This window comes from Mirounga angustirostris, unplaced genomic scaffold (assembly GCF_029215605.1).
Source record: "Mirounga angustirostris isolate CCGP_5_RB_7025 unplaced genomic scaffold, mMirAng1.0.hap1 SCAF_5, whole genome shotgun sequence".
Lineage (NCBI taxonomy): Eukaryota > Metazoa > Chordata > Mammalia > Carnivora > Phocidae > Mirounga > Mirounga angustirostris.
This window is the reverse complement of record NW_026991713.1, coordinates 8,264,762-8,279,724: the sequence shown is the minus strand read 5'-3', so window position 1 is coordinate 8,279,724 and position 14,963 is coordinate 8,264,762. Positions and strand designations below refer to the sequence as shown.

General features: G+C 39.1%; 1 protein-coding gene across 6 annotated transcripts in view; it reads right to left on the bottom strand.

Moving 5' to 3' along the window:
- Window positions 1-14,963, bottom strand: part of MRTFA (myocardin related transcription factor A) — a 196,412-nt gene that overhangs the window by 71,697 nt on the left and 109,752 nt on the right. Inside the window, exon 1 of one of the 6 annotated variants that reach the window (XM_064590574.1) lies at window positions 5,725-6,022. The exons of 4 other annotated variants lie outside the window; for them this stretch is intronic. Coding sequence is in view for 1 of the 2 variants with exons in the window: in XM_064590572.1 (XP_064446642.1) it covers window position 1,607 (1 nt within the window). In the remaining variant the exon portion in view is untranslated. Of the gene's footprint in view, window positions 1-1,606; window positions 1,892-5,724; window positions 6,023-14,963 lie in introns of those variants that run through there. One more of the 6 variants, XM_064590572.1, reaches the window with a different exon arrangement.

The following is a 14,963-nucleotide window of genomic DNA, read 5'->3' as shown; positions in this document are numbered from 1 at the left end:
GCATTATATGTCCTAAATCATTTACTCCCAAATTGAGGTCGGAGTTATGTCTATTTTCAGATGGGGAAACTGAAGCACAAAGAAGTAACTGTCCAAGGGCAATTAGTAATTGGTAAGGCCAGGATGTAAACCCAGGCAATCAGGCTCCGGAGCCCTCACTCACATCCATGATCCTATGCTCTCTATACCAACTCTAACAAAAGTCCCTCAGCTCCTCGAATGCACTATTTCACTTCACACCTCCAGGCCTTCACATCTCTCTGCTGGAACATCCTTCAGATCATAGCTTAAAACATCCCGTCCTTTGCAAGGCCTTTCTGTGATGTTCCCTAGCATTGTTTGGATCCCCCTGCCCTGTTCTCCCATGGCATTCTGAATTTCTCACTATAACCCCCATTCTATTTTATTATAGTTACTTGTCTGTTTTCACCAGTAAGTTTCAGGCTGCACAAGAACCCAGACCATGTCTATCTTGTTCAGCACTGTATCCCCAGCATCTGGCCCACACCCTGGGACACATGAGGGGCTGAGAGAATAATTCCACATGGCACTAGCACCACGAAGCCTTTCCTAACCACCTTTCAAAAGTCACTCACTGTGGGCGCCTGGGTGGCTCAGCTGGTTAAGTGACGCCTTCAGCTCAGGTCATGATCCCAGGGTCCTGGGATCGAGTCCCGCATCGGACTCCCTGCTCTGCGGGGAGCCTGCTTCTCCCTCTCCCACTCCCCCTGCTTGTGTTCCTGCTCTTGCTGTGTCTCTCTCTCTGTCAAATAAATAAATAAAATCTTTAAAAAAAAAAAAAAAGTCACTCACTGTTTCTCTAAGAACTCTGCTCATATGACACATGTTTTATGCCTCATATTTTGTTATGTACCTATTAAAAAAGGATGTATATACATATTGTTTTTCTGTATGCTTGTGAAAAGCAGGTTATTTTATACATTGATGAGACCTTTGAAGTGACTTTCACAAACTTAGCACTTAAAATATTGTGTACAAGGGATGACTCTATTATTTCTTACAACTGCCTGTAAATCAACAATTATCTCAATAAAAACGCCAATTTAAAAAGTAATTATGGAAAGAAATAGATTGATAAATAATTATTCAAGAGCTTAAAATGACCCCCCACTATCTGGTGAAGGACAAACTCTCTGACTTAACATTCAGGGTCCTCAATAATCCAGCTCCTTGTTACCTATTCAACCCAATCTTCTCCTGCAACTACCCCACACGTCCTATTCTAACCAAGTGAAAACTTTACTCTTCCTCACATACCATGCCTAGTCTAGTTTCCAGATCCTGTCTTAGGATATGCTTCCTATCTGAATACCATCTGATTCACCCTTCCCTCCTCTGACTCCTCTCGTCTATCCAAACTGCACTTTTCCCCTAAGGTCCAGCTCTAATCTCACCTCCACTGTGAAGTTTTCTTGACCTCATTTATCTCTTTTTTCTTAGGATCTTATAATCCTCTGTAACCCCTGTACCTCCAATAAGCATATAAATTTCCTGAGTTTCAGAATCATTCTTTCCACTTCTTGGGAATCCCCCAGATTACCTATCAGAGTGTTAAGTATATGATCAATAATTAATAAATACTTACTGATTAAAGTTTCACACTAATCATGCATATTATCAGCCCTCAATCATCCGTGCTAACAGTAAAGCCACTGCACAGAAAGACAACCTGCTGGAAGAGTCCAACTATCTTTCAGGGTGGGAGGAATGCCTGTATTTGAATCAAGTACTGTGTAGTTGTTTCTAATTTTCCAGGAAGTCACAGAGCTGCCGCAAATGGTCTAACTGCACAGTTCTTCTCTTGTCAGGGCCCAGAGTCTGCTCAGCTTATCATTCCATACTGGCAAACAACTGTGTAACTTTTCTTCATCTGTGACACAAAGATAAAAATAAGCAGAGGTAGTCATATTCTAAACATTTGCTGGTTCACACCTTCTCCTAATAGGGAAATCATTGTTTGGGCACAAAAGATCAACTATTCTAACTCTTACTGGGCAAATATCTTATTTGTATTAACAAAATGTTTTTGTAAATAGAATAAAGTGACAATACCAATAAGAATTAGAAAGAGAGATTTGCCAAAGAAAACCCCTGTGATGATCTACTATTAGGGTAATTCAGAATTGATAAAAAGCCAACTTCTTCCCACAGTCCATAGAGATTTGCCTCTGCCTACAGCTATTTTCCCTAAGTGAGAGTTTCTAAACTCCTAAAATTCTTTCTGGTTTGCTTCTCTTTCTCATCCAACTGGTCAAATTTTCTTATAACAACATATCCACAACTGAAAAGCTAAGTTTCTCAGCCTGAATTTTTGTTTATACCTGGTAGAAGCTACAGTTTTCTCTCAGAGGGATTTTAAAATGCCTGAGCTTATCTCCAGAAAACTCTTCAAATACTTTCAATAAACTAATGGCAACAGCTTTGCTACTAAAAAAAATTTCCCAACATCTTCCTCTTTTGGCCAGCCCTGCTGAAATCCCCCTCCCCATAAGGGGGAATCTGAGTAAAAACACTGCTAGCTTCAAGTTCCCTCAGGCAAATTTCCAGCCTCAGTCAAGGCCATGAGGTTAAACATTTCTCAATGACGCAGGCTCCCTCAGAGGGAGGAACAAGAAAAGAAAAATCAGAACTTATTCTTCCCAGTGCAGTAAATCAAGAGGCAGTGCCAAGTCCTGAAAAAATTAAGTCTAAGTTAAACTACATACTGTTTGCTCTGCTAAGGCCCCCGGCAGGAGCCCAGACCTGAGATGAGAGCTGTGGGATGGGAGAAAAGGCAACCACAGAGCCAGCAGTCCAGCCAGATCGACAGATAAACCTCTAGGTTCTCTAGAGAATCTCTAGAATATTAATAATTGTGTATGTTTCCGGTCATGGTATAATTTATAACTAGAGCAGCTAAAGCAAAGTGACTGAATTGGTGGTGTGGGGTAAGGAAATGGAGTCCTATAAGACAGAAGTCATATAGGATTCAAATGTGTATTAGATACAAGGTGGAGAAACTAAAGAAAAGAACACTTGGGAAAGGACTATAGGGCTGATCATAGAGAAGGCAAGCTCATCTGAGGGGCTGGTAGGGCTCTTGGACCTCTGGCCACCTGCAGAGATAAAAGAATGGAAAAAATCAGAACTCTTCCCCCAGAACTGACTTATAGATCACAGAACTTTACAGTTAAAAAGGGTCTAATCCTTGGGCACCTGGGTGGCTCAGTTAATTAAGCAACCAAGTCTTGATTTCAGTTCAGGTCTTGATCTCAGGGTTGTGAGTTCAAGCCCCTTGGGCTCCTCACTGGGCGTGGAGCCTACTTCAAAAAAAAAAAAAAAAAAAAGGTCTAATCCTTACAAGAAAATGCCAATGATGAAAATACTGTTAACATTTGTACAGTGCTTTACTTCTTAAAGTGCTTTCATTCATTTAGTTCTTAAATAAAAACTATTTTGTACCTGCTTTGTGCCAGGAACTGGGGATACAGAATTAAGACATCACCCCTGCATTCAAGGAACTTATTTCTAATGATGAGACCCACTAGGAATAATGATGTAATAATCACTCTGATGATCTGTACTAAGTACAGGGAGAACATAGGAGAAGGAGCACCTAAGTCCATCTGGGAATGAAAGACCACATGCATCTCAGAAGAAGCAGCCTTTGCTGCGACTTGAAAGAGGAATATTAGCAGGCTGGCAAGCAGAAAGAGGAATGGTCAAGGCAGAGGGAATATTACATGCAAAGGAATAGAAAATTAAAAGAGCACAGAAGGTTCTGGAAACTAAAAGCAGTTCAGCATTGCTGGAGACTCTGAAGTTGGAAGTGATACGAAATGACTGAATAATTAGTCAGAGGCCAAAGAGACAAATGTAATAGTTTAAAATTTTACCCCATAAAAAATGGAAGAAGGGGCACCTGGGTGGCTCAGTCAGCTAAGGGTCTGACTCTTGATTTCAGCTCAGGTCTTGATCTCAGAGCATGAGTTCAAGCCCTACATTGGGGCTCCACACTGGGCATGGAGCCTACTTTAAAAAAAAAAAAAAGAAAGAAAGGAAAGGAAGGAAGGAAGAAAGAAAGATGGAAGAAGTCTGAGAAGATTAAAAGGATTCAAAGTGAATATCAGAAAAAGCATGTTGGCAGCTGTAGGCAGGAAAGATGAGAGAAGAGTCACACTATAGGCCGGGAGACCAATCAGAAGGCTACTGAAACCACAGTGAGAAATGACAGTCTGATCAAGGAGAGTAAGACAAAATATGAGAAGTCAAAGCAGAACTAGCATCTACAGAACTCAGAGACCAAACAGATGTGAGGAATATAGGAAAAGAGGAATTGAGAATGACTCCTAATTTTCTGCTTCGGTAACTGGTACCAAGTTAGGAGATGCAGGGGCAATCTTGGGGAATGGTGACATCATCTTTAAATATGTAAAAAGTCTGAAGTGCATGTGAGTCACCCAGATGTCCAGGTAGGAAGAATGAGTGGATTAAATGAACCCAGAGCCCAGGAAGTAAGTTGGGGTTAGAGATATAGATGCAGACATCCTGAATAAGTGGTAGCTGAAACCACACATTGGGATGAGATTGCTGGGGAGAATGTGCAGATTGAGGAGAAAAAAGGGTCAAGGACTAATCCTGGGAAACACATTTAAGGGACAGCAAGCAGAAGAGAAGACTGCAAAGAGACTGAGTAGCACACAGAAAGGCAGAAAGCAAGCTGAAGAGAGAACAGTATCTATAGTTTAGCTGCCCAGGATCTAAATACCTTTCCTATTTGGGGGAAATTCCAAGATAGGGGGAAGGCAGGCCGGCCCCTCTTCCTAGTACAGAAGCTGAAGAGGAACAGACAGTCCCTCTCAGCAGCTTGGCCTCTAGCTCACAAATACAACCCAAGTCTGGCCAAACAGACCCTCCTATCTAGAACTTTGAAAACTGGGGGAATGACACAAAGGTTGAAAATACAACCAGAAATTATTCATGGTGTCTACCGGTGGCAGTGCCAACAGCACCAAGTGTTTGTGGGAGATCAGGACAGCAGCAACAGCAGAGAAGTCCGGTGAGGACAGCCAGTGAGAGTCCTCAGCAGACTGGTCCCATGACACGTTCTTCTCTATGTGCCGCCTCGCTCAATTTCTGCCCATTTTCTGACCTTTGTTATTCAGCTCTCTTAAGGCTGTGTGCCATACAATACTCTCCCCAAAATGTATTTTATGCTTAGGTTAGCCAAGATCACACCAAGAACCCTGAATATAGAATGAGGAGAAAGCATCAAATAGGGTCAAGTGGTAAAGAAAGGTCGGATAAGAGGAGGCCTAAAATGAGCCTACTGCATAGGGTGACTAGCAAATCAGTTGGTGATCTTGGTGAAATTGTTCACATGTTATTTCATTCCATCCTTATGACACCTTCTGAGGAAAATAAAGCAGGTACTACATCTTTATTTTAATGATTTAAAAAATGAGGCTAAAAGACACTAAGAGGATTGCTTAAGGTCAATAGTTCTTTTTACTATCCACGGTTGCCCTCAAAAAGTTATTTTATGAGTGTTCCTGAAAGGAGATGTATTAGTATAGACTAATTCTTTATACCATGTGTCAACTGACACAGATGATGACCACATATAGTTCTCAATCCTAGATTTCCAGCTTCTTTAATTTTAGTAACACAAGAGGATCTTAACAAAAGCACTAGGATACTGTAGACAACCACCCGGAAACATACCTCAAGGAATATGAGGCTCCTTGCCATCATCCTTCCACAGCTCATTCAGGGTGCCATGGTCACTACTTAAAGAATACATCATCAGCAACAAGGAGTCCTCAAGTGGAAGAAGGGATCTTCTATCCCTAACCATGAGAACCACTGTGGGAATGAGAGGTTGAGAGCTTTCAAAAGAAGATGATTATTTCTCAACTTCATTCCTTTGGGATATGTCACAGCCAGGAAGGGAGATATTGGAAAAAGCAGCTTTCACAAGCTGCCAAATCCATGTCCTAGTCCCAGGGGATAATGAGCCAATGAGGTTTTGTGAAGTTGATGTAATGTTGGCAGAGGCTAATGTTTTATGGTTGAACATGTAGCTGCTTGGTATTTAGCTACAGGGCTAAAAGGATGACATCCTGAAAGGCCAAGAAACTCAAACCCGTAACACCACCACTTAGCAATTTGCATCTTAAAAGTAATTTGTAAACTTTAACTGACCTATCTTTTTCATGAATAGTTTTTTTTTTTCTAAAGATTTTATTTTTGACAGAGAGAGAGATTGTACAAGCAGGGGAAGCAGCAGAGGGAGAGGGAGAAGCAGGCTCCTCGCTGAGCAGGGAGCCCGATGTGGGGCTCAATCCCAGGACCCTGGGATCATGACATGAGCCGAAGACAAATGCTTAACCGTCTGAGCCACCCAGGCGCCCCTTTCATGAATAGTTTACAAGAGCATTTGTTAAACTGTAAATTTTCTAAATCTAAATTTCTAAATCTAGGAGGAAAAGAAAATTCTAAGCACCTCCAAAGAACAAAGACAATTTAGAAAGCTTAAAGTAACAAAAGCAAGAAATCAGAAGGGAAGTTTTCCAAGAAATAAAGTTTGTTTGTGGTACTTTAATCTCACTACCAGCATACCAAGTTTAAAACTGTCTGACGTCCTTATGAAAACAATTTTTGAAACAGAGACACTAAGCCAAGAGTTTTCAGGAGTACCACATATCTCACCAAAAATTGTCAATCTTCACCTTAAAAGTATTCTGAGATGCAGGAGGTAAGATATCAGTGGGCAGGGAATAGAGCATACAGACACTAACACTCTTGGTTTGAGCTACTAAATTTCAAAATGAACATCTGCCATTTTAATGAAAACTGGTAAATCCTTTGGCTTAAATATGCCACGATGATCTTGCAAAGCCTGAGACAAAACTAGTACTTTAAAAAGGAAACATTTAAATCTCTAACTAATTAGCTGAAACATACAGTGCTCCCAAATATGTACTAGCTCCTTACTTGAAACAGGAAACAATTTTTGGTTCAACCCCAGGCAGACGTACACCTAGTGACAGGGATACGAATACTCTCCCTAGTTTATATATCTTGACATTTCTCAAAAATTGAGAATGATTTTTCTCAAAATGAATGAGGGAGAGGGAAAGCTGGTACAAAAAAAATGACCCTCTACATTTTATAAAGGAATCAGAGAGTCGTCCCTTAGCAGGATGGTTTGTACTTGTTCTATGAGAAATAGGGTTGGAGCACCTAAATACTGAATGTTCCAGGAGTGTTTTTCTTCTTCCCAGTCTCTCCAATATTTCACGTTCATATCATTCATCAACATACATTTATTCATACCTATTATGTATCAAGCTAAACAGATGCTGCATATAAAATAGTAAAACAAAATTAACAATAGCCGGCTCAGTCAGAGGAGCATGCGATGCTTGATCTTGGGGTCATGAGTTCGAGCCCCACGTGGGGTATAACGATCACTTCAATAAATAAAAAAAATTAAAAAAAAAAAAAAAAACAGTAAGAGGCAGATACATGCCTTCATAGAGTTTATAATCTAGTGAGGGAAATACACACTGAACAAACAAAAGAATCCCATAAATAAACATTTAATCTCAAAGTATAAGTGCATGAAGAAAGAATGAAAAAGAATGAAAATAATCAGAGGGGAACAGGCTGGGTGGTGGAAGAAAGGAAGGGGGGGCAGGGCATTCTCTAAGACCTGTGGCTAATAGGATAATAAATAAAGCAGATGGGAAATAGGAGGGAGGGAAGGAAGGAAAGGTAGATAAAACCCAGGAAGCCAAAAGGAAAAGGGTGGTGGAGGGGGGCGATTAAGGAGGTAAGCAGGTAAAACTATGCATACTGGGAAACTTACTATTCCAAGAGTACAAATGTTGACTGCAGGACTAGATATTACCTAAGCTCTTATTCTAAACTACCTAAAGTAGAATATGATCACTATGCAAGTAGGGACCCTAGATTCTCAAACACCTTTCATGTAATACCTAGAAAATTCTATGAGTACATCAAAAATATATTTTCCCCCAAATTTATCAAAGTTTTTCTAAAAACATTCATACTGCCATGGTAGTTGGGATTAAACATAAAGTTAACAACACTGAGTCAGTTGACCAAAAGCCTAACTGCAAGGGGATCTTCAGGATAAAGCTAATGGAAGATTATTCGCAAACATCTCATGGACTGACTTCAGTAGACATAAAACTCAGCTTTTAAGAAGTCCTAAAAGCTGTGTACTACAGAGCTCAGCAGGAAAGGGAGAAGGAGGCAAGGGACCTTTTTCTTAACAGAGCCAACAAGGACCTTCACATGGAAAATGTTCCTACTCTAAAGATATACAGGTTTAAATTTACTTCCTACCCACAGAAACTATTCGCTATATCGGAAAAAATTTCTAATACACATTTATGGCAAGACATTCAAGAGGTTTTGCTTAGTTTCAAACATATGACACTAGTTTTTTGGCCATGGGTGTAGAGTCAGAAATCTTAGTACACTGTAATTCAAAACAGCATCCTTTCTAATCTTCATGAACAGGTACAAGACTCACTGTTAAAAGCATGCAAACTTTCTAAATAGGGTTAAGTGTAGAGAAAAGGTCATCCTTATGCAGAAAGGAAGTCTAGGACAACAGAATTTAAGATGAGTATTACAGGGGCGCCTGGGTGGCTTAGTCAGTTACTCGTGTGCCTTTGGCTCAGGTCATGATCTCAGGGTCCTGGGATCAAGCCCCATGTCTGGCTCCCTGCTCAGCGGGTAGTCTGCTTCTCTCTCTCCCTCTGCCCCCCACTTTCCCATGCTCTCTCTCTCAAATAAATATCTTTTTTAAAAAATACAAATATTACAAAAGACAAGGAGGTTAAAGGTTTTTTGTTGTTTTTAATGGTTATGTCACAGAATTCTGGGGAGAGGAATAAGGCAGGAAGAGAAGGGGGCAAAAAATATAGGTAAGCAATGTACTGAAAGAACAGGACAAAGAAACTTAGACAAGTTGGGTAGGCTGTCAGGAGATACTATATACATTTGGAGGATAAAAGGATTTGAAACTCACCCAGAAAACAATATAATGTGGTGATTGATAAAGAGCATAGTTTCTGAAGCCAAACCACCTAGGTGCAATCTAAGCTCTACCACTTACCAGGTGTATGGCACTGACCATGTTCCTTATCCACTTTGCCCCTCAATTTCACTATCTGTAAAATGGGACAGTAAGAGCATCCATCTTATATAGTTGTTGCAAACATTAAAAGAGTTAATATATGTAAGGAGCCTGGAACACTGTGGCACATGGTAAATCCTATTTGAGTGCTGGCTACTATTATGTTATTTTAAATATATTTTTGTATTTTTGTTGGAATTCTCACAAAATCCACTTAGAATTCCATACTCTAGAAATATGCCTCTTATGTTTTGGGATTTGTTTGTCTTTGCATTTTCCTGTTTGGTCTCTACTAGTTTTTAATGGTTTGTTTTTAAAATATAAGGCTGTCTCACAGCAATCAGACAAGAAAAAGAAAAGGCATCCAAATTCGTTAAGGAAGAAATAAAACTTTCACTTTTGCAGATGACATGATACTACATAGAGAAACCCTAAAGGCTCCACCAAAAAACTATTAGAACTGATAAATGAATTCAGTTAAGGTCACAGGATACAAAATCAATATACAGAAATCTATTGCATTTCTATACACTAATAATGAAGTAGCAGAAAGAGAAATTAAGAAAACAATCTCATTTACAAGTGCACCAAAAATAATACCTAGGAATAAACTTAACCAAGGAAGTGAAAGATCTGTACTCTGAAAATTATAAAATACTGATGAAAGAAACTAAAGATGACACAAATAGAAAGATATTCCATGCTCATGGATTAGGAAAATAAATACTATTGAAATGTCTACACTATCCAAAGCAATCTACAGATTTAAAGCAATCCTTATCAAAATAACAACATTTCTCACAGATCTAGAATAATCCTAAAATTTATACGGAACCACAAAAGACCCCGAATAGCCAAAGCAATCTTGAAAAAGAAAAACAAAACTGGAGATATCACAATCTCAGATTTCAAGATACACTACAAAGCTGTAGTAACTAAAATAATATGGGGGCGCCTGGGTGGCTCAGTCAGTTAAGTGTCTGCCTTTGGCTCAGGTCATGATCCTGGGGTCTGGAATCGAGCCCCACATTGGGCTCCCTGCTCTGCGCGGAACCTGCTTCTCCCTCTCCCTCTGCCTGCCGCTCCCCCTGCTTGTGCTTGCTCTCTCTGTCAAATAAATAAATAAAATCTTTAAGAAAAAAAAAAATATATATATATAAAATAGTATGGTACTGGCACAAAAAATAGATGCATAGATCAATGAAACAGAACACAGAGCTCAGAAATAAATCCACAACTATATGGTCAATTACTCTTCGACAAAGGAGGCAAGAATATGCAATGGGAGTGGTATCAAATAAAGCATTGACAGGGCCCTGGGCCGCTGCTGGTTTGAGGAAAAAAGAACATGCAGTGGGAATAAGACTGTCTCTTCCACAAAAGGTGTTGAGAAACCTGGATAGCTACATGCAAAACAATGAAACTGGACCACTTTCTTACACCATACACAAAAATAAACTCAAAATGGATTAAAGACCTAAATGTGAGACCTGAAACTATACAAATCCTCGAAGAGAGCACAGGCGGTAATTTCTCTGACATCAGCCATAGCAACATTTTTCTAGATAGGTCTCCTAAGGCAAGGGAAACAAAAGCAAAAATAAACGACTACATCAAAATAAAAACCTTCTGCACAGAAAAGGAAACAACGAACAAAACTAAAAGACAGCCCACTGAATGGGAGAAGATATTTGCAAATGACACATCCAAGAAGGAGTTAGCATCCAAAATATGTAAAAAAACGTATAAAACTCAACATCCAAATAATCCTATTAAAAATGGGCAGAAAGCATGAATAGACATTTCTCCAAAGAAGACATGCAGATGGCCAATAGACACATGAAAAGAGGCTCAATATCACTAATCATCAGGAGAATGCAAATCAAAACCACAATGAAATATTGCCTCACACCTGTCAGAATGGTTAAAATCAAAACACAAGAAGTAACAAGTGTTGGTGAGGATGTGGAGAAAAAGGATCCCTCACGCACTGTTGGTGGGAATACAAACTGGTGCAGCCACTGTGGAAAACAGTATGGAGGTTCCTCAAAAAATTAAAAATAGAATTACACTATGATCCAGTAATCACACTACTGGGTATTTACCCAAAGAACAGAAAAACACTAATTCAGGAAGATATATGTACCCCTATTTTTGTTGCAGCATATTTAAAAATAGCCAAATTATGGAAGCAACACAAGTGTCCACTGATAGATGAATGGATAAAGAAGATGTGGTATACATATATACAACGGAATATTAGCTATAAAAAATAATGAAATCTTGCCATTTGCAACATTATGGATGGATCTAGAGGGTATAATGCTGAGTGAAATAAGTCAGTCAGAGAAAGACAAATACCGTATGATTTCACTTATATGTGGAATCTAAGAAACAAAACAAAGGGAAAAAGAGACAAAAAAACAGACTCTTAAATATAGGGAACTGGAGGTTCCCAGAGGGGAGACTGACAGAGGGATGGGTGAAACAGGTGAAGGGAGTGAAGAGTACACTTTTTGTGATGAGTACTGAGTAATGTATAGAATTGTTGAATCACTATGATGTACACACACCTGAAGCTAATATAACACTGTACGTTAATTGTACTGGAATTAGAACAAAAAATATATATATATGGCTATCTTGATTATGTTTAAGGGAAATAACTGAAGATTTGTCCACCCTTAGGGCAGAGTTTTCAATAGGAAACACTCTTCTAGGGATTAGCTATTGTTAGGCTCAAGAACTGAGGGAGGGCAGGGGAAGGAAATCTCAGGGAGAAAATTCAGAAATCAACTAACAAAGCTGGTTTTTCTAACTTAGAAATTACCTCCCAAAACTGTTCCCTTGAAGGGTTTTGTGTAATATAGCACATTTCCTAGCAAGAGATCAGGGGCTGGGAGATAGAGATGGTGTAGATGGCAAAGAAGTTCACACACTTGTTTTTGTTTTGAACATTACCTAGCAGTGCTACCAACTTTTCTCTTTTTGCTTACTTCCTTTAAGAGTGATTTTAACTCCAATCTCCTGGTGCCCAAATTAGCTCTGGGTACCCCAGAGTGGAGGTGAAAGGCAATCAATCTGATATGTTATACCCAATGGAACATTCTTCTGTGGCACATTAAAGAAAAACAGCAGTACAAACCAACAGAATGTTCCATAAACTTAACAAAAATTAGAACAGTTACACCCACTCATAGTTTTGAAAAGAAGAGGAACAGAATCATGTTAGTTCAAAAGCATAAAGAGCATAGTCTCCCTGAAACTGATCAATCTAATTTCACTTTCTAAATTGACTAGATGGAAAAAGGTGAGAGAAATAAGCAACAGAAGTCAGAGTCCTTGGGTTAATTTTTCTAACAGTTGTTAGCCTTATATTAACAAGAGATACGCTAAAGATCACTATAAACTTACAACAATTAGAGATAATTTTATAAGTTTTAAAAATCAATTTTAGTTTAGATATAATAAGCTTCACCCATGTTATGCATGCAGTTCAATGCATTTTGACAAATGTATATACCTGCATAACTACTATGACAATAAAGACATACAACATTTTCATCTCCTAAAGTTCTCTCATATCCTTTTGCAGTTAACTTCTCTACTTCTGGCCCCAGGCAACAACTGATCTGCTGTCTGTCACTCCAGAAAAACCTGCATTTTTTTCTTACACAATTTTTTTACTGAAGTAAATTTCTGGAGTAGGGCCCCAACAACCAATGGCCTATTTTCTGTCTCTATGGATTTGCCTACTCTGGACCCTTCATATAAATGCAATTTTACAGTATGTGGCCTTTTGTGTCTATCTTCTTTCACTTGGCATAATGTTTTCAAGGTTCATCCATTTTATAGACTTTATCTGTACTTCATTCCTTTTCACGGCTGAGTAATATTCCATTGCAAAGATCTAGCACATTCTGTTTATCCATTTATCAATTGATGGACACTTGTGTTGTTTCCATATTTGGCTAACACCACTATGAACATTTGTGTACAAGTTTTTGTGTGGACAAATGTTTTCAATTTTCTTGAGTATACATCTAGAAGTGGAAGTGCTGGGTCACAGGGTAACTCTATGTTTAATTTTTTGAAAAGCTGCCAAACTGTCTGCATTTTTCAAGTAAACTTTTTATGTTGAGGTAATTATGGATTCATATGCAGTTATAAAAAATAATACAGAGAGGGCGCCTGGGTGGCTCAGTTGGTTAAGCAACTGCCTTCGGCTCAGGTCATGATCCTGGAGTCCCGGGATCGAGTCCCGCATCGGGCTCCCTGCTCAGCAGGGAGTCTGCTTCTCCTTCTGACCCTTCCCCCTCTCATGCTCTCTATCTCATTCTCTCTCTCAAATAAATAAATAAAATCTTTAAAAAAATAATAATAATAATAATACAGAGAGATCCCATCTTTCCTTTACCCAGTTCCCCCCAATGATAACATCTTGCAAAACTATACTGCAACATTACAACTAGGATACTGACATTGATACAGTCAAGATACAGAACATTTCCAACACTACAAGGATTCCTCATGCTGACCTTTTATAACCACATCTACTTTCCTCCCAGCCCCACCTGGTCTTTGGCCCCTGACAACCATCAATCTGTTTTCCATATCCATAATTTTATCATTTCAAAAATGTCATACAAATGGAATCATACAGTACATAACCTTTTGGGATTGGTTTTTTCCACTCAGCATAACTCTCTGGAGAGTCATCTAGGGTGTTTTACGTATCAACAGCTGGTCCTTTATTATTATTATTATTATTATTATTATTACTGAATAGTATTCTACAGCCTGGATTTTTAAGAATATTATATAAATGGTATAATCCAGTATGTACTCATTGAGTCTAGCTTTTTACATTGAGAATGTTTTTGAAATTTGTCCATGTTTTTTAATATATCAGTTTGTCCATTTTTATTGCTAGTAATTTTCCACTTTATGGATATACCACAACTTATCCATTCACCTGTTGATGGACATCTATCTTCTTTCCAGTTTGGAGTCATTAAGAATAAAGCTGCTATCCTACTGCGTATTTACCCCAAAGATACAAAAGTAGGGATCCAAAAGGGTACGTGCACCCCGATGTTTATAGCAGCAATGTCCACAATAGCCAAACTGTGGAAAGAGCCAAGATGTCCATCGACAGATGAATGGATAAAGAAGATGTGGTATATATATACAATGGAATATTATGCAGTCATCAAAAGGAATGAGATCTTGCCATTTGCAACGACGTGGATGGAACTGGAGGGTATTATGTTGAGCGAAATAAGTCAAACAGAGAAAGACATGTATCATATGACCTCACTGATATGAGGAATTCTTAATCACAGGAAACAAACTGAGGGTTGCTGGAGTGGGGGGTGGGGTGGGAGGGATGGGGTGACTGGGTGATAGACACTGGGGAAGGTATGTGTCTTGGTAAGCACTGTGAATTGTGCAAGACTACTGAATCTCAGATCTGTACCTCCGAAACAAATAATGCAATATATGTTAAGAAAAAAAAGAAGAAGAAGAAGGTAGCAGGACGGGAAGAATGAAGGGGGGAAATCGGAGGGGTAGACGAACCATGAGAGACGATGGACTCTGAAAAACAAACTGAGGGTTCTAGAGGGGAGGGGGGTGGGAGGATGGGTTAGCCTGGTGATGGGTATTGAGGAGGGCACGTTGTGCATGGAGCACTGGGTGTTATGCACAAACAGTGAATCATGGAACACTACATCTAAAACTAATGATGTAATGTATGGGGATTAACATAAGAATAAATAAAAAAAAA